The 14,683-nt window shown below is 45.2% G+C and overlaps 1 protein-coding gene across 3 annotated transcripts; it reads left to right on the top strand.

The window, feature by feature from the left end:
* The first annotated feature begins 173 nt into the window (after positions 1–173).
* On the top strand, positions 174–14,426 carry LOC115466253 (P17/29C-like protein DDB_G0287399). Of its 3 annotated transcripts, none has more exons than XM_030197394.1 (9): positions 174–330; positions 1,405–1,464; positions 3,230–3,322; positions 5,197–5,643; positions 6,034–6,252; positions 9,964–10,059; positions 10,378–10,461; positions 12,890–12,989; positions 13,360–14,426. In XM_030197394.1, exons 1-8 carry the CDS (start codon positions 258–260, stop codon positions 12,958–12,960), a joined length of 1,143 nt encoding a protein of 380 aa, XP_030053254.1. In that variant the 5' UTR covers positions 174–257; the 3' UTR covers positions 12,961–12,989; positions 13,360–14,426. The 3 variants fall into 3 exon arrangements, with proteins under 3 accessions (XP_030053254.1, XP_030053255.1, XP_030053256.1); XM_030197395.1 differs by having other exon boundaries at positions 12,917–12,989; positions 13,360–14,424; XM_030197396.1 differs by lacking the exons at positions 9,964–10,059; positions 10,378–10,461; positions 12,890–12,989; positions 13,360–14,426 and adding an exon at positions 7,926–8,290 and having other exon boundaries at positions 6,034–6,290.
* Positions 14,427–14,683: the final 257 nt, after the last annotated feature.

Below are 14,683 nucleotides of genomic sequence, written 5' to 3'. Positions count from 1 at the left end.
TCCTTAGCAGAAACCTGGCACTGAGCTTATAAATTATAAAAATGGCATAACAATTAGCCCTGATAGCTCTCAGCCACACCTCCTTCTGCCTCCGCAATTTGGTCGTGGCTGCCCACTATTTTGGATACAACAGGTGTGGCCAGATTTGGGAAGCTCAGCCATGCTATAAAACTCCAGACCTGAGCATCGAGAGATGAGGTGCGACCACAGGCGTACAGAAGCTGGACAGACGTACAGACAGAGAGACACCTGTCAACATGGGAAGCAGAAAAGCTGTTCTTATCACATCCTCCTGTCTTCTTGTCCTTGCACTCTGTGGAGGCCGTTCAGGTGAGTCTATGGCCTTTCTCTGATGTTTTTTATGGTTTTATGCACAGCTCTGGGAAATGTATTGATTTACTGATTAGGATTTATTTACCACCTTTTTAAAAGAAATGCATCAAAAAAGCAAAGCAGCAACAGTGTAAGCTTTGTATGTACAAACAGGCACTAACCCATCACAGAACAGATACAGGACAGGCAGCAGGAGTGCAAGCTTCCCTCACACACACTGCCACATCACAGAACAGGCACAGCACAAACAGAAACAACACAAGCTTCTCGCCCATCACAGAACAGGAGGAAATATTTTTTTTCACTCAACGAATAGTTAAGCTCTGGAACTCATTGCCAGAGGATGTGATATCAGCAGTTAGTGTATCTGAGTTTCCAAAAGGTTTGGACAAGTTCCTGGAGAAAAAGCCCATAGTCTGCTATTGAGATAGACATGGGGAAAGCCACTGCTTGTCCCTGGGATCAGTAGTATGAATCTTGCTACTATTTGGGTTTCTGCCAGGTACTTGTGACCTGGATTTCCCACTGTTGAAAGCAGGATACTGGGCTACATGGAGCACTGGTTTGACCCAGTATGGCTATTCTTATGTTCTTAACAGCCACAGCCCTACGGTGGCCATAAAACAAGTTCGTAAAAGGGTTGACAATCCCTCTAAGACATCTGCATATGAGTACTATATGACATAAAAGAGTTTTACAATTGGCTCCTTTTCCAGCATCGAGGTATAGAATACACACAAAAAGCAACCTTCTTATAACTAGGGCAATTTTCAAAGGATCTTATGCACAGAAATGGGGCTTTTGATAATCTCCCAAAACATATGCACATCAGTATAGATATATGTAGCAGGGAGGTGTTACCCAGGGGCAGTCTTGGAGTGTAAAGTACACTTATATGCCTGGAAAATACCCCCCACTTCTAAACAGCAGATACAAGTCCATTTTCAAGGGGAAATTATTTTCTTTGAAAATCAAGGTAAAGTCTGCGTGCTTGAAAGCTGACTTATAAGGAGTCTTATTCCCCACTTCTTTCTTCAAATCTTAACTGTAATATCTCATCTCCTCTCACAGATGCATCAGCAGTGAAGGGAAAACCCTGCTATGACCCAGTGAAAACTCCACAGAACCCAGGTATATTTCTTCTCATGATCTGACTGACTTCTGACTGGGGTCATTGATCACGGCTTGGAATGACAGTCTGTCTGAAGTGACATTTCAGCTCTTAAACTGGTTTCAGAAGCTCCCTCAATAGTATGAAGAGTTCAGTAAGATGATATTGTGGCTGTGGTCATTGACCATGGCTGGAAATAGCTGACCATAGTGTGTCAACATTGTTCTCGTAGCCACCGAATGTAGCTGGGATTGGCAAACCCTAGTATGAAAATGCTGTGACTATGGTCATTGACTGTGGTTGGAAATAGCTGACCACAGTTTGAGAACATTGTGTTCGTGGTCATTCAATGTGGTAGGGATTGACTGACTTTGGTCTTTGACTGTGACTGGAAATAGCTGACCATAGCATGACAACACTGTGTTCGTGGTCATTGAATGTGGCAGGGATTGACTGACTGTGGTCTTTGACTATGACTGGAAATAGCTGACCACAGTATGAGAACATTGTGTTTGTGGTCATTCAATGCGGTAGGGATTGACTGACTGTGGTCTTTGACTGTGACTGGAAATAGCTGACCATAGCATGACAACACTGTGTTCGTGGTCATTGAATGTGGCAGGTATTGACTAACTGTGGGCTTTGACTGTGACTGGAAATAGCTTAACACTACTACTACTACTACTACTTAACATTTCTAGAGCGCTACTAGGGTTACGCAGCGCTGTACAATTTAACAAAGAGAGACAGTCCCTGCTCAAAGAGCTTACAATCTAATAGACAAGTGAACGGTCAGTCCGATAGGGGCAGTCAAATTGGGGCAGTCTGGATTCACTGAACGGTAAGGGTTAGGTGCCGAACGCAGCATTGAAGAGATGGGCTTTAAGCAAAGACTTGAAGACGGGCAGGGAGGGGGCTTGGCGTAAGGGTTCAGGAAGGTTGTTCCAAGCATAGGGTGAGGCGAGGCAGAATGAGCGGAGCCTGGAGTTGGCGGTGGTGGAGAAGGGTACTGAGAGGAGGGATTTATCCTGTGAATGGAGGTTACGGGCGGGAACGTAAGGTGAGATGAGGGTAGAAAGATAGTGAGGGGCAGCAGACTGAGTGCATTTGTAGGTAAGAAGGAGAAGCTTGAATTGAATGACAACACTGTGTTCATGGTCATTGAATGTGGCAGGGATTGACTGACTGTGGTCTTTGATTGTGACTGGAAATAGCTGACCATAGCATGACAACACTGTGTTCGTGGTCATTGAATGTGGCAGGGATTGACTGACTGTGGTCTTTGACTGTGACTGGAAATAGCTGACCATAGCATGACAACACTGTGTTCGTGGTCATTGAATGTGGCAGGGATTGACTGACTGTGGTCTTTGACTATGACTGGAAATATCTGACCACAGTATGAGAACATTGTGTTTGTGGTCATTCAATGTGGTAGGGATTGACTGACTGTGGTCTTTGATTGTGACTGGAAATAGCTGACCATAGCATGACAACACTGTGTTCGTGGTCATTGAATGTGGCAGGGATTGACTGACTGTGGTCTTTGACTATGACTGGAAATATCTGACCACAGTATGAGAACACTGTGTTTGTGGTCATTGAATGTGGCAGGTATTGACTAACTGTGGGCTTTGACTGTGACTGGAAATAGCTGACCACAGTGTCGTGGCAGACATCAGCTTTGAGAGAAGGTCTATCTCATGAGTCTAACACCCCTGAAACTATTTCCTGTAATAGGGTTTAAATTCTGAAAATATCTCAATTTCTCTTGTTGTCTCCTAGGGTTGTCTGGAATTAAGGGTATTCCTAATCTTCCACCCTGCGACTCTCTCCAGGATTCCAAACATCTCCCATCCTCCATTTCTGGAAACTCTGGTAGGTCTGTCCTCACCAAACACGAACAATGCAATCAACATTCAAATGTGTGAAGGGATGAGAAGTTGGGGGGGAGGGGGAGGGATAAAATGCCACCTTCACAACTAGGTATATGAAATGTACTGTATTATTAGGAAAGGAATGGAAAAAAATTAGGATGTTATAATGCCTTTGTATCGCTCCATGGTGCGACTGCACCTCAAATGTTGTGTTCAATTCTGGTTGCCGCGTCTCTAGGGGGATATAGTGGAATTGGAAAAGGTGCAGAGAGAGGCGATGAAAATGATAAAGGGGATGGGACGACTTCCCTATGAGGAAAGGCTAAAGCGGCTAGGGCTGTTCAGCTTGGAGAAAAGGCAGCTGAAAGGAGATATGATAGAGGTCTATAAAATAATGAGTGGAGTTGAACGGGTAGATGTGAAGTGTCTGCTTACACTTTCCAAAAATACTAGGACTAGGGGGTAACAATAGTAACATAGTAACATAGACTAGGGGGTATGCGATGAAGCTACAAAGTAGTAAATTTAAAACGAATTGGAGGAAATTTTTCTTCACTCAACGTGTAATTAAACTCTAGAATTCGTTGCCAGAGAATGTGGTAAAGGCGGTTAGCTTAGCGAGGTTTAAAAAAAGTTTTGGATGGCTTCCTAAAGGAAAAGGCCATAGACCATATTAAAATTGACTTGGGGAAAATCCACTGCTTATTTCTGGGATAAGCAGCATAAAATGTTTTGTACTTTTTTGGGATCTTGCCAGGTATTTGTGACCTGGATTGGCCACTGTTGAAAACAGGATGCTGGGCTTGATGGACCTTTGGTCTTTCCCAGTATGGCAACACTTATGTACTTGGGATTCTGAATGGAATCTTGTTACTCTTTGATGTTCCACATGGAATGTTGCTACACTTTGAAATTCTGCATGGAATCTTGTTATTCTTTAGAATTCTAGAATCTTTTTTACTCTTCAGGATTCCAGAATATTGATATTCTTTGGGGTTCTACATGGAATGTTGCTACTCTTTGGGTTTCTGCCAGGTACTTGTGACCTGGATTGGCCACTGTTGGAAACAAGATGCCAGGCTTGATGGACCTTTGGTCTTTCCCAGTATGGCAATACCTATATACTTATGTACACTTTATACTGAAAGCAATTTCCAAAGACATTTACAAACTAGGGACTAGATTCTATAAATCAGCACCAAAAAACACACACTTAGCACTATTGTATCTCCCCTAAAGTTAGGTGCGGTTTATAGAATATGCGTAGCAGCTGGCCCCGCAACTAAAATGTAGGTGCAGCCATTTACGCCAACTAAAATCTGGTGTAAATGTCCATGCCTAATTCGGATGCGGATCAGGAATATTCTAGAACAATGCGCGTAATTTTTAGGAACACTCATGACCTGCCCATGCCCCTCCCATGGCCACACCCCCTTTTGGAGATCAGAATATTAGAATTTATATGCACCCTTTTACAGAATACGCTTACAAAGTTGCACGTATAAATTCTAATTTTAAGGATAGCATAATATTAGTCATAAAATAGTAAATGACGGCAGATAAAGACCTGAACAGTCTGTGGTCAGAGAAGTTGTCTTCCCCTCACACTCTAAATTACACTCCTAGCATATGACATGAATGTGATATAAATACGCACATTTGTTCTTGATTCTGTCTTTGCTATTTTGGGGTTACAGCCCACAGAGGTCTACTTGGCAGTGGCCTTTCTGAGTTTTAAAAGGGTGGGAGGCACTGAAAGCAACCGTAGCCTGCAGAACTGCTATCCAGTGACTGCCCTGGGTTGGTCGTGGTATTAAGGGAGGGGAACAAGTTATAACAATTGTTAACACATATCTCCTTCCTTATCTCATGCAGGCTCTGTGACATCCTATCCTGGGGCAGCCTCCCCAAATTCCTCCATTCTTTCTTCTAATAGCAACGTAACTCCACAAAACACTAGCAACACATCTGGAGTCTTGACTCAAGGTAACAGCATATCTGGAGTCCTGACTCAGAGCAACAGCAGCACCACTGGAAGTGCACTTCAGTTGGGCAGCAACAGCACATCTGGAGTTCTGACTCAGGGCAACAACAGCACCACTGGAAGTGGACTTCAGATGGGTAACAGCAGCACATCTGGAGTCCTAACTCAGGGCAACAGCAGTACCACTGGAAGTGCATTTCAATCAGGCAACAGCAGCACATCTGGAGTCCTGACTCAGGGCAACAGCAGCACATCTGGAGGCACACTTCAGCAGGGTTCTGGCTTTTCACCTGGAAGTATGACTCAAAAGACCTCCAACAGCACATCTGGAGTTGCAGGTAAGAGTTACAAAGAGGCAGTGGATATTTGTGGGAACATGCTTGAAGTAGTAGTGTGTTTGTGGGGCTAAAGGAGACCTGCCATTTTCTCAGAGTGCCTAAAGTGGAACTGATCCCTTTCTGAGAGTTAAATCATAGATCCCATGGACAAAGAATGGGAATCAAGATTAATTAATTGAGTTACTTTGATTGATTAATTTCATTTGATTAGCCATCTCTCACCCAAGAATTCATTTATCGCCTCTAACAACCAGACCCAAAGCAATTTATAACAGAAAAAAGCATCAATTATAATCAAAACATCAGAAAAAAAATCTTATGTAAAACCAAAAGTTTGAATTTCCCTAGTTCTGAGGTTAAAATGGTCTAAGTCTCTTCGCCTCCTTGCAGTCGTCTACCTTGCAACGTCTGGGCCAGAGGAATCCGTAGTGAAAGTACCAACACCTTCTGATGATTCCGTGGAGTCCCTGGTATTCATACTGGCTGAACAGTCAAATGTTCCTTCCGCCGATGACGACAGCATGCCTGACGGGGGCTGTGGTTCCAACTCGGACGCCACATCTGGAGAAGTGCCTCAGCAGGGCTGTGACTCCACATCTGGAAGCAAAGGTACGGACCAATGGATTAGGGCCACCAGCTTCAAGAGCTTCACTACTACTACTACTACTACTACTTAGCATTTCTATAGCGCTGCCAGGGTTACGCAGCGCTGTACAAGTTTAGACAAGGGGAAGGACAGTCCCTGCTCAAGAGAGCTTACAATCTAAAGGTAATAAGCTATGTAGTCAGTGTAGGTATCAGGAATGGGGAAGGTGGTTAGGCGCCAAAAGCAAGGGAGAAGAGATGGGCCTTGAGTAAGGACTTGAAAATGGGCAGGGAGGGTGCACGGCGTATGGGCTCAGGAAGTCTGTTCCAGGCATAAGGTGAAGCGAGGCAGAAGGGGCGGAGTCTGGAGTTAGCGGTGGTGGAGAATGATACAGATAGGAGTGATACAGATAGTGTCCTGAGAGCGGAGGTTACGGGTGGGAACATACGGGGAGAGGAGGGTAGAGAGGTAATGGGGGGGGGGAGGGCTGCAGATTGAGTGCACTTGAAGGTCAATAGGAGAAGCTTGAATTGTATACGGTAGCGGATCGGGAGCCAGTGAAGCGACTTGAGGAGAGGGGTGATATGAAAGTATCGGTTCACGCGGTAGATAAGACGTGCGGCGGAGTTTTGGACAGATTGAAGGGGGGATAGATGGCTAAGCGGGAGGCCAGCGAGGAGAAGGTTGCAATAGTCAAGACGAGAGGTAACGAGCGAGTGGACGAGGGTTTGGGTGGTCTGTTCAGAAAGGAATGGGCAAATTTTGCTAATATTATAGAGGAAGAAGCGACAGGTCTTAGCTGTCTGCTGGATATGGGCAGAGAAGGAGAGGGAGGGAGGAGTCGAAAATGACTCCGAGATTGCGGGCTGAAGAGACGGGGAGGATGAGGGCGTTGTCAACAGAGACGGAAAGTGGGGGAAGAGGAGAAGAGGGTTTGGGTGGAAAGACGAGGAGCTCAGTCTTAGCCATGTTCAGTTTCAGATGCCGGTTGGACATCCAGGCAGCGATGTCAGAAAGGCAGGTCGAAACTTTGGCCTGGGTTTCGACTGTGATGTCGGGAGTGGAGAGGTAAAGCTGGGTGTCATCAGCATAGAGATGGTACTGGAATCCATGTGATGAGATCAACGAGCCCAGGGAAGAGGTGTAAATCGAGAAAAGAAGCGGTCCAAGGACAGATCCTTGAGGGACCCCGACAGAGAGTGGGACGGGGGTGGAAGAAGAGCCATTAGAAAATACTCTGAAGGTGCGTTGGGAAAGATACGAGGAGAACCAGGAAAGGACGGAGCCCTGGAATCCAAATGAGGACAGTGTGTCGAGAAGTAACTTATGATTGACGGTGTCAAAGGCGGCAGATAGGTCGAGGAGGATGAGGATGGAATAGTGGCCTTTGGATTTGGCAAGGAACAGGTCATTGCAGACTTTAGAGAGTGCTGTTTCTGTTCAGTGTAGTGGGCGAAAGCTGGATTGAAGCGGGTCGAGGACGGCCTGAGAGGAGAGGAAGTCAAGGCAGCGGCTGTGGACAGCACGTTCAAGTAATTTGGAGAGAAAGGGTAGAAGAGAGATGGGGCGGTAGTTGGAGGGACAGGTGGGGTCAAGTGATGGTTTTTTGAGAAGTGGTGTGACTACAGCGTGCTTGAAGGTGTCAGGGACAGTAGCAGTGGAGAGAGAGAGGTTGAGGATGTGACAGATTGAGGGGTTCACAGATAAATGCTTTAGTAAAACTCAGCACATTTCTCTTCATTCTTGTTTTTTTGTAATAAAATTGTTTTCCTTGCTCAGCGGGTCAGGGTCTATCCCTAGGGGGTCTCAGGAGGCAGTAAGTGAAGTCATGTTAACTGACAACTGTGTTTTATGTACCCCATGCTAACTGCTATATGCTGTCCACATCCAATCTCTGCCCACATCCCACCTAGTTCCTACCCCTTCACAGAATATTTGATAGGAAAGGGTACATTATACATCAATTTTCATAATATCAAGAAACGTTTTTCCTCTAGAGAGTTGAGAAAGGAAACATTGGCAATCAATAATTGTAATCTACTATAATAAAACGCACCCTCAACGTTCTGAGGACACTGACGTCACTGCAGGCACTCACACACAGGTTCGTAACTTCATGGTGGTGAAGCCACAACACTCACCATGTCGGCAGGCCCCGCCCTCGCGTCAGACGTTATGACGTCGAGGGCGGAACATGAAAAAAAGGCAAATCAACGAACGAGGAACAGTAGGGAAACAAATCCCAGCCGCAAACGCCGACATGACCAGCACCCCGGCCCCTTACAACACATCGCCCCGCCCCTTTGAAGGTACCGGCCCGCCCCCCGGTAACACACTCTTCCCCTCAACACCTTCCCTCCCCCCTGTCACCGCCCATCCCCTTACATCACTATCCCTGGTGCTCTAGCGGTACCTGTTCGCTCGGCCAGGAACGAAGGAAACCCCGCTATCCTGCCCGGAGCGCTGCTGCTAGCTGCCCGGCTGCATCGTGATTGAGTCCGGCTCTCGGCGAATCAAAATGGCTGCCGAGAGTTGAAGCTGCCTCGCGAGACTACAACTCACGGCAGCCATTTTTAAACGCAGAGAGCCAGACTCCAACACGATGCAGCAAGGAAGCAAGCAGCACCGCTACGGGCAGGAAAGAGTGGGCTCTTTCTTTCCTGCCCCGACCGAACAGGTACCTCTAGACCACCAAGGAGACAAGCGTAAGGGGAGGGGAAGGGAGTCCGGTGCCAGCTAGGGCCCGTTTCATCACCGCCAGAAACGGGCCTTTTCCACTAGTTAATTAAATAAGCCTCAGCTGCCCTGGGAAAAGTCATAGACTTTTACAGTATGCAACCCATCAGGGCTTTCTCTCATCGGCTTAGAAGAGGACTAGAACATAAGAACATAAGAGTAGCCATACTGGGTCAGACCAGTGGTCCATCTAGCCCAGTATCCTGTTTTCCAAACAGTGGTCAAGCCAGGTCACAAGTACCTGGCAGAAATCCAAATCGTGGCAACATTCTATGTAGAACCCCAAAGAATAGCAAGAATCTGGAATCCTAAAGAGCGACAAAATTCCATGTAGAACCCCAAAGAATAGCAAGAATCTGGAATCCTAAAGAGTGCAAGATTCCATGCAGAATCTCAGAGTAGCAACATTCCATACTACAAATCTCAGGGCAAGCAGTTGCTTCCCATGTCTGTCTCAATAGAAGACTATGGACTTTTCCTCCAGGAATTTGTCCAAACCATTTTTAAATCCCAGATACGCTAACTGCTGTTACCACATCCTCTGGAAAAGAGTTCCAGAGCTTAATGATTTGTTGAGTGAAAAAATATTTGTTCCTATTTGTTTTTAAAGTATTTCCATGTAACTTCCTTGAGTGTTCCCAAGTCTTCGTACTTTTGGAATGAGTAAAAAATCGATTTACTTCTACTCGTTCTACACCACTCAGGATTTTGAAGACCTCCTGAGTGGTGTAGAACGAGTAGAAGTAAATCAATTTTTTACTTGTTCCAAAAGTACAAAGACTGCAGTGGAAAACAACTCTAAAAATAGAGAAAAAAAACTAGAGAAAAAGTCACTACAGAAAAAAGCCAATTATTAGCACTCATTGACTCATTTTTGGCAACCTTTTATAGGCTCGGGACCATATGATTAAATACTGCTGAGGGTCCCTGGTGTCCCGAGGCTCTCACTCACCAGCTAGTGCTAACTCATGTGTAAATGTGCTTTTACCTCTTGACAGGTCCTGTAAAGACCAGACCCCTTGGGATCAAAGGTCTCCTGTTCCCCCAACCCTGTCGCCCCACTCAGGGAGATGGATCCTCCTCAGACAGCAAAGGTGAGCATCAGAGGACACTACAGGGCAGTGTTTAAAAACAAGGGAGACCTGCCTTTCTGTCAGCTTGGAATCAGTGTCTGTGTGGTGTTAAAGGAGACCTGTCTTCTCCTGAGGCTGGATCAGTGTGTGTGTGTGTGTGTGTGTATGTGATAATTATAGAAATATGTTGCAGCATATGGGAGCAGGATCATCCCAGATGAGTGATGTTATGGTCACTGAATCGAAACGGTACAGATATATCTTGTGAATTCAACACAAATGTATGGGCACAATAAAAAAGGTCTGTTACTATGATATTTTATGGTCCTTTTCTTTCAGGTTCCTCTGTATCCAAGGACGGCACACTTTTTCCCCTCTGTGGAGACTCCCAAGACCCTCAGCAGGACTCAGACTCCACCCTAGGTAGGCATGGCCATGAGTGTAGGGTAGAAGGATTGATTTTCTCTTTGGGGTTAGGAGAGTGGATAGTGACTCTTCCAGGATGGTTGGTCAGAGAGGCTACGCTCCCGGCCGAAGGAGCATTGTGAGACCACTGGTAGTCCCATTATGGTTGCACTTGGGTTTACCCTGGTTCTGGTGGGATACCAGCACTAATTCGACTTCACCCAGTCTGAACTGAGTGCTATAGGGACAGAGGAACATATTTCATTGAAGAAGCCAAATGAACCAATCTCAAGCCCCGACACAAGTTCTCTAATTTCTTTTGCTGTTTAGCAAAATATTGGCGAGGTCATGGCCCCTGTGGCCCACCCCATTCTATAGTCTTTGGGGTGGTGTACCTCTATTACGAGTACAGTTGGTCACTTTGGGGTCAGTTGTTAAAAATTACTCAGTCTCTAAATTGGGTTTCTAAATTTAGGAGAATTTTTCAGCTTAACTTAGAAATAAGTTCTTGGATGAACATCAACCTACATATAGGATGTTAAAGTTCTGGAACCCATAACTTTAGGGCTGCATTCAACTGTCTAGATTTCGGAACCCAACTTGGGTCCCTGGTGTCGAAAATCAGTGCTAAGTTCCTAACTTTATTACCCTGCCCTAACTCCAACTCCTTGGGCAATCAGTTTCTAGGCTCCTAACCAGTTTCCAAGGCTGAATTAGGGACCTACCTCCCAAAGATGGACATCTACACCATATAAAAATTGATCACCATATGCTTTTCTGGCCATCTGTCCTAGGTCACCATGAATGGGCTGGACGATGGCATCTTCACATGCGAGGAACAATTCTAAAGCTATGTACGCCATCCCCCTAATTCCATAACAGTGGCCAAACATTGCACACACAATTTAATTAAATAATGAGCCAATTAATGCCAATAATTGGCCTTGTACCAAACAATTAACATGTGCTTGCGTAAATTTAGGCTTATGATCCGTCCCTAAATTTTACGCACCTCCTGGAAAAGGGGGCACAGAAATGCAAGGGTCATGGGCATTTCGGGATGGAACGTCGGCGTGGATTCAAGTTATGTGGGCAATTATAGAATAAGGGAGTTCTGCGCATAAATTTAGGCAGGGGCATTTGCCCCACGCTTTTATTGGTGCAAACAGGCATGCCTAAATTTACACATCACCCCTGTGCTTAAACGCTATCCTATAAACTGCAAATAACTTTAGGCGCGGCTTATAGAATAGCGCTAAACGGGGTTTTTTTCTATGCCGATTTTTTTTTTTGGCACAATTTACAGAATTCACCCCATACGCTCCTATGAGCTGAGATAATTAGCACTGATGCATGTATGTGTACTGCACTATTGTATAAACTGCAATACACGTGGGCGGGACATGGGTGGGTCATGGACGTTATCTCACACATACGTGTGTAACTTTACAGTATACTATGAGTTATGCACATCATCTGTAGTGCTTAGGTGCAGTCACGCCTGCCACTGATCTGGCGGGAGCGCTACTAAAATAGTGCGTAAGCCAGTATTCTATAACGCTATCTGTACACACACGTGCCATTAGTGAATTGGTGCTCAGCCCTCCCTAACATGAAGTGACCAGTTTACAGGGTACCTGGTCAAAATAGCCCCAACAAAAAAAAGCTCCAAACAAAAAAAGCTCCCGACATAATAGTCCCTGACATAACAGCCACTGTCAAAACTAATATGGCATTGCATTTTTTTCCTAATAATCTTGCCTTGCCAAACAGGATAAGGTTGGTAAGACTATGAAAATGATGACAATATTGAGGGGTTTTTTTTTAATTAGCATGGTGATGGAAGAATCTTAGAGGGCTGTTTTAAGGGGGCTATTTTGTGTAGGGGCTATTTTGTCCAGGGTTGTTTTGTGGGCGGGGCCATTTTGTCAAGGGCTATTTTGTTAGGGTGTGAAATGTCAAGGGTTATTTTGTTACAAGGCTGTTTTGTCAGGGCTATTATGACTGGGTGCCCAGTTACAGAATTGCCCCCATGGAACAAGTCCATAGATGGAGAAAGCGGGGAGGGGTAAAATCAGGTCCGGCTCAGCCTATCTCTGTTAACCTGCAGATACCTGGGAATTTCTCTGCCTGTCCCTCCCATTCACCTTTTTCAGAGCCAAACTGGCATGTCCAATACCAATAAACCTGGCTGGATCCTCACATGGTGGTCACGTTTTTGCTCTTATTCCTCAGTCTCCTTCATTTTTGTTCTCCCAATAGATTTACTTTACCTCTAGCACATTGTTAAAATTTTGCTAAGATCATGCCTCCTGACCCGTCTATGCAGATTTAAAAATTCTCCTTCCCTGAGTGATCGCAGTCTTGCTGGCCCTGCAGTGATGAGATGTATCCCTGGTCCTGCTCCTTGTAAAAGACACTATATTAATTGAATTCTTCCTTTCAGATTCTAACCCAGCTTCTCTACCTTCAGACTCCTTCAATGTCAAGAACCCAGGCTCCGTCAGCCGTAACTAGAAATCTGAGACAGAGCTCATACAGTGCAGGTGGGCAAAATTAGTTCTGTCCTCCCTCTGGGTCTTCAATTGACTTGTTCATGGTGACCCTTCTATGTGTGTCTTTCTGCCCTGTGACCTTTAGATGATGTGTGTGTGTGTGTGTGTGTGTGTGTGTGTGTGTGCCAATTAGCACAAAATAATACCACTTTAAGGGCTATTATTGGTACCCAAGGTCAATAAACGCCTAATTTAACAATTAAGTTAGACCGCAACTGGCTCTATTCTATAACTTGCATGGTAGTCGGAAATTTGAGCCCACAACTTTTTAGAATCTGGCCCTTTGTGCCCCTCGCCTATATCAGGGCTTCTCAGTTTTGTACAGACTTTCTCTAATGATCTCATTTCTATTTGTTCACAGATTCTGAGTACCAAAGTTTCGAGGGTGGATCTAAGGAGGACCGAAGGCAAAGAATGGCTGCTTTACTGCCCGAGGTTGAGGGCCTCTTCCATAGGAGTCCAACTTTTCAAAATTATTGAGGGTGCTAAACCCAACATAAATGACTTCACCTGGGACACAGTCAAGGAGCTTGTTCAATATTAGGGGGTGCTGAGGCACCCACAGAGCTGGCTCCTATGACCTCTTCCATGATGGATCTCCAACATCCACCCCTCACACCCCATCATCATTTCTCCTCCACTCACAGGCACTTCCAGACCCCCCAAGCCATCCGAAGCTCTTGAGCTCCTCAAGACCCCGGGACCTTGACAGAGAGATCTCCTGCAGTGAGAAAAAGACCGATTCATGAGTCATTTCCTGGATCTACCTAACCTGCACCCACCTCCTGACTCATGGTATTAACATTGCTGTTTTGAAGGAGATGTGATATTTGGGGATTCAGCTAGATTCTTCCTTTCCTTTTCACACCCATTTAAAAAATTGTATTTTAGAAGCTAAAACTTGTTCACCATTTCCATGATTTTCTGGGCTCTGATCATTTTAGGTCAGTGTTTTGATTGTGCTCTATCTGGACTACTGCAATACATTTGATTTCGGTGTACCGCTGTACTGTCCTCATGCACTGCAAGTAGCCCAGAATGTTCCTGCTCAGCTGATATCAGGTTTGTCTCGCTACAATCATATCAATCCTGTGCTGGCAACATTACCTTGGCTACCTGTATTGTGGCGTATTTCTTAACTTAATTGCTATTTTTTTAGTGGCTGTTTTTGATTTATGTTGTTTGATTGCTTTATCTGTCTTAACTGTTACCCACAAAGAACTGTAGATTGATAGGCTGTACATTTTTTTAAATAAATAAAAAATAAATAAAAAAGATTTGATCCTGTCTGCGACAAGCTATCAGCCCTAGTCTGTGCCACCTGGCACTCGTGGTGCAGACCAAAACATGTTGGAGTGAGAAAAGTCAGTAAATAGGCATGGTAACATAGTAACATAGTAGATGATGGCAAAAAAGACCTGCAAGGTCCATCCAGTCTGCCCAACAAGATAACTCATATGTGCTACTTTTTGTGTATACCTTACCTTGATTTGTATCTGTCTTTTTCAGGGCACAGACCGTATAAGTCTGCCCAGCACTAGCCCCGCCTCCCAACCACCAGCCCCTTGATTTGTATCTGTCTTTTTCAGGGCACAGACCCTATAAGTCTGTCCAGCACTAACCCCGCCTCCCAACCACCAGCCCCGCCTCTGCCATCCAATCTCCGCTAAGCTCCTGAGGATTCC

The sequence above is a fragment of the Microcaecilia unicolor genome, chromosome 3 (assembly GCF_901765095.1).
Source record: "Microcaecilia unicolor chromosome 3, aMicUni1.1, whole genome shotgun sequence".
In the NCBI taxonomy this organism is placed as follows: Eukaryota; Metazoa; Chordata; class Amphibia; order Gymnophiona; family Siphonopidae; genus Microcaecilia; species Microcaecilia unicolor.
The sequence above is the reverse complement of the archived record's forward strand: the minus strand, read 5'-3'. Positions and strand labels throughout refer to the sequence as shown.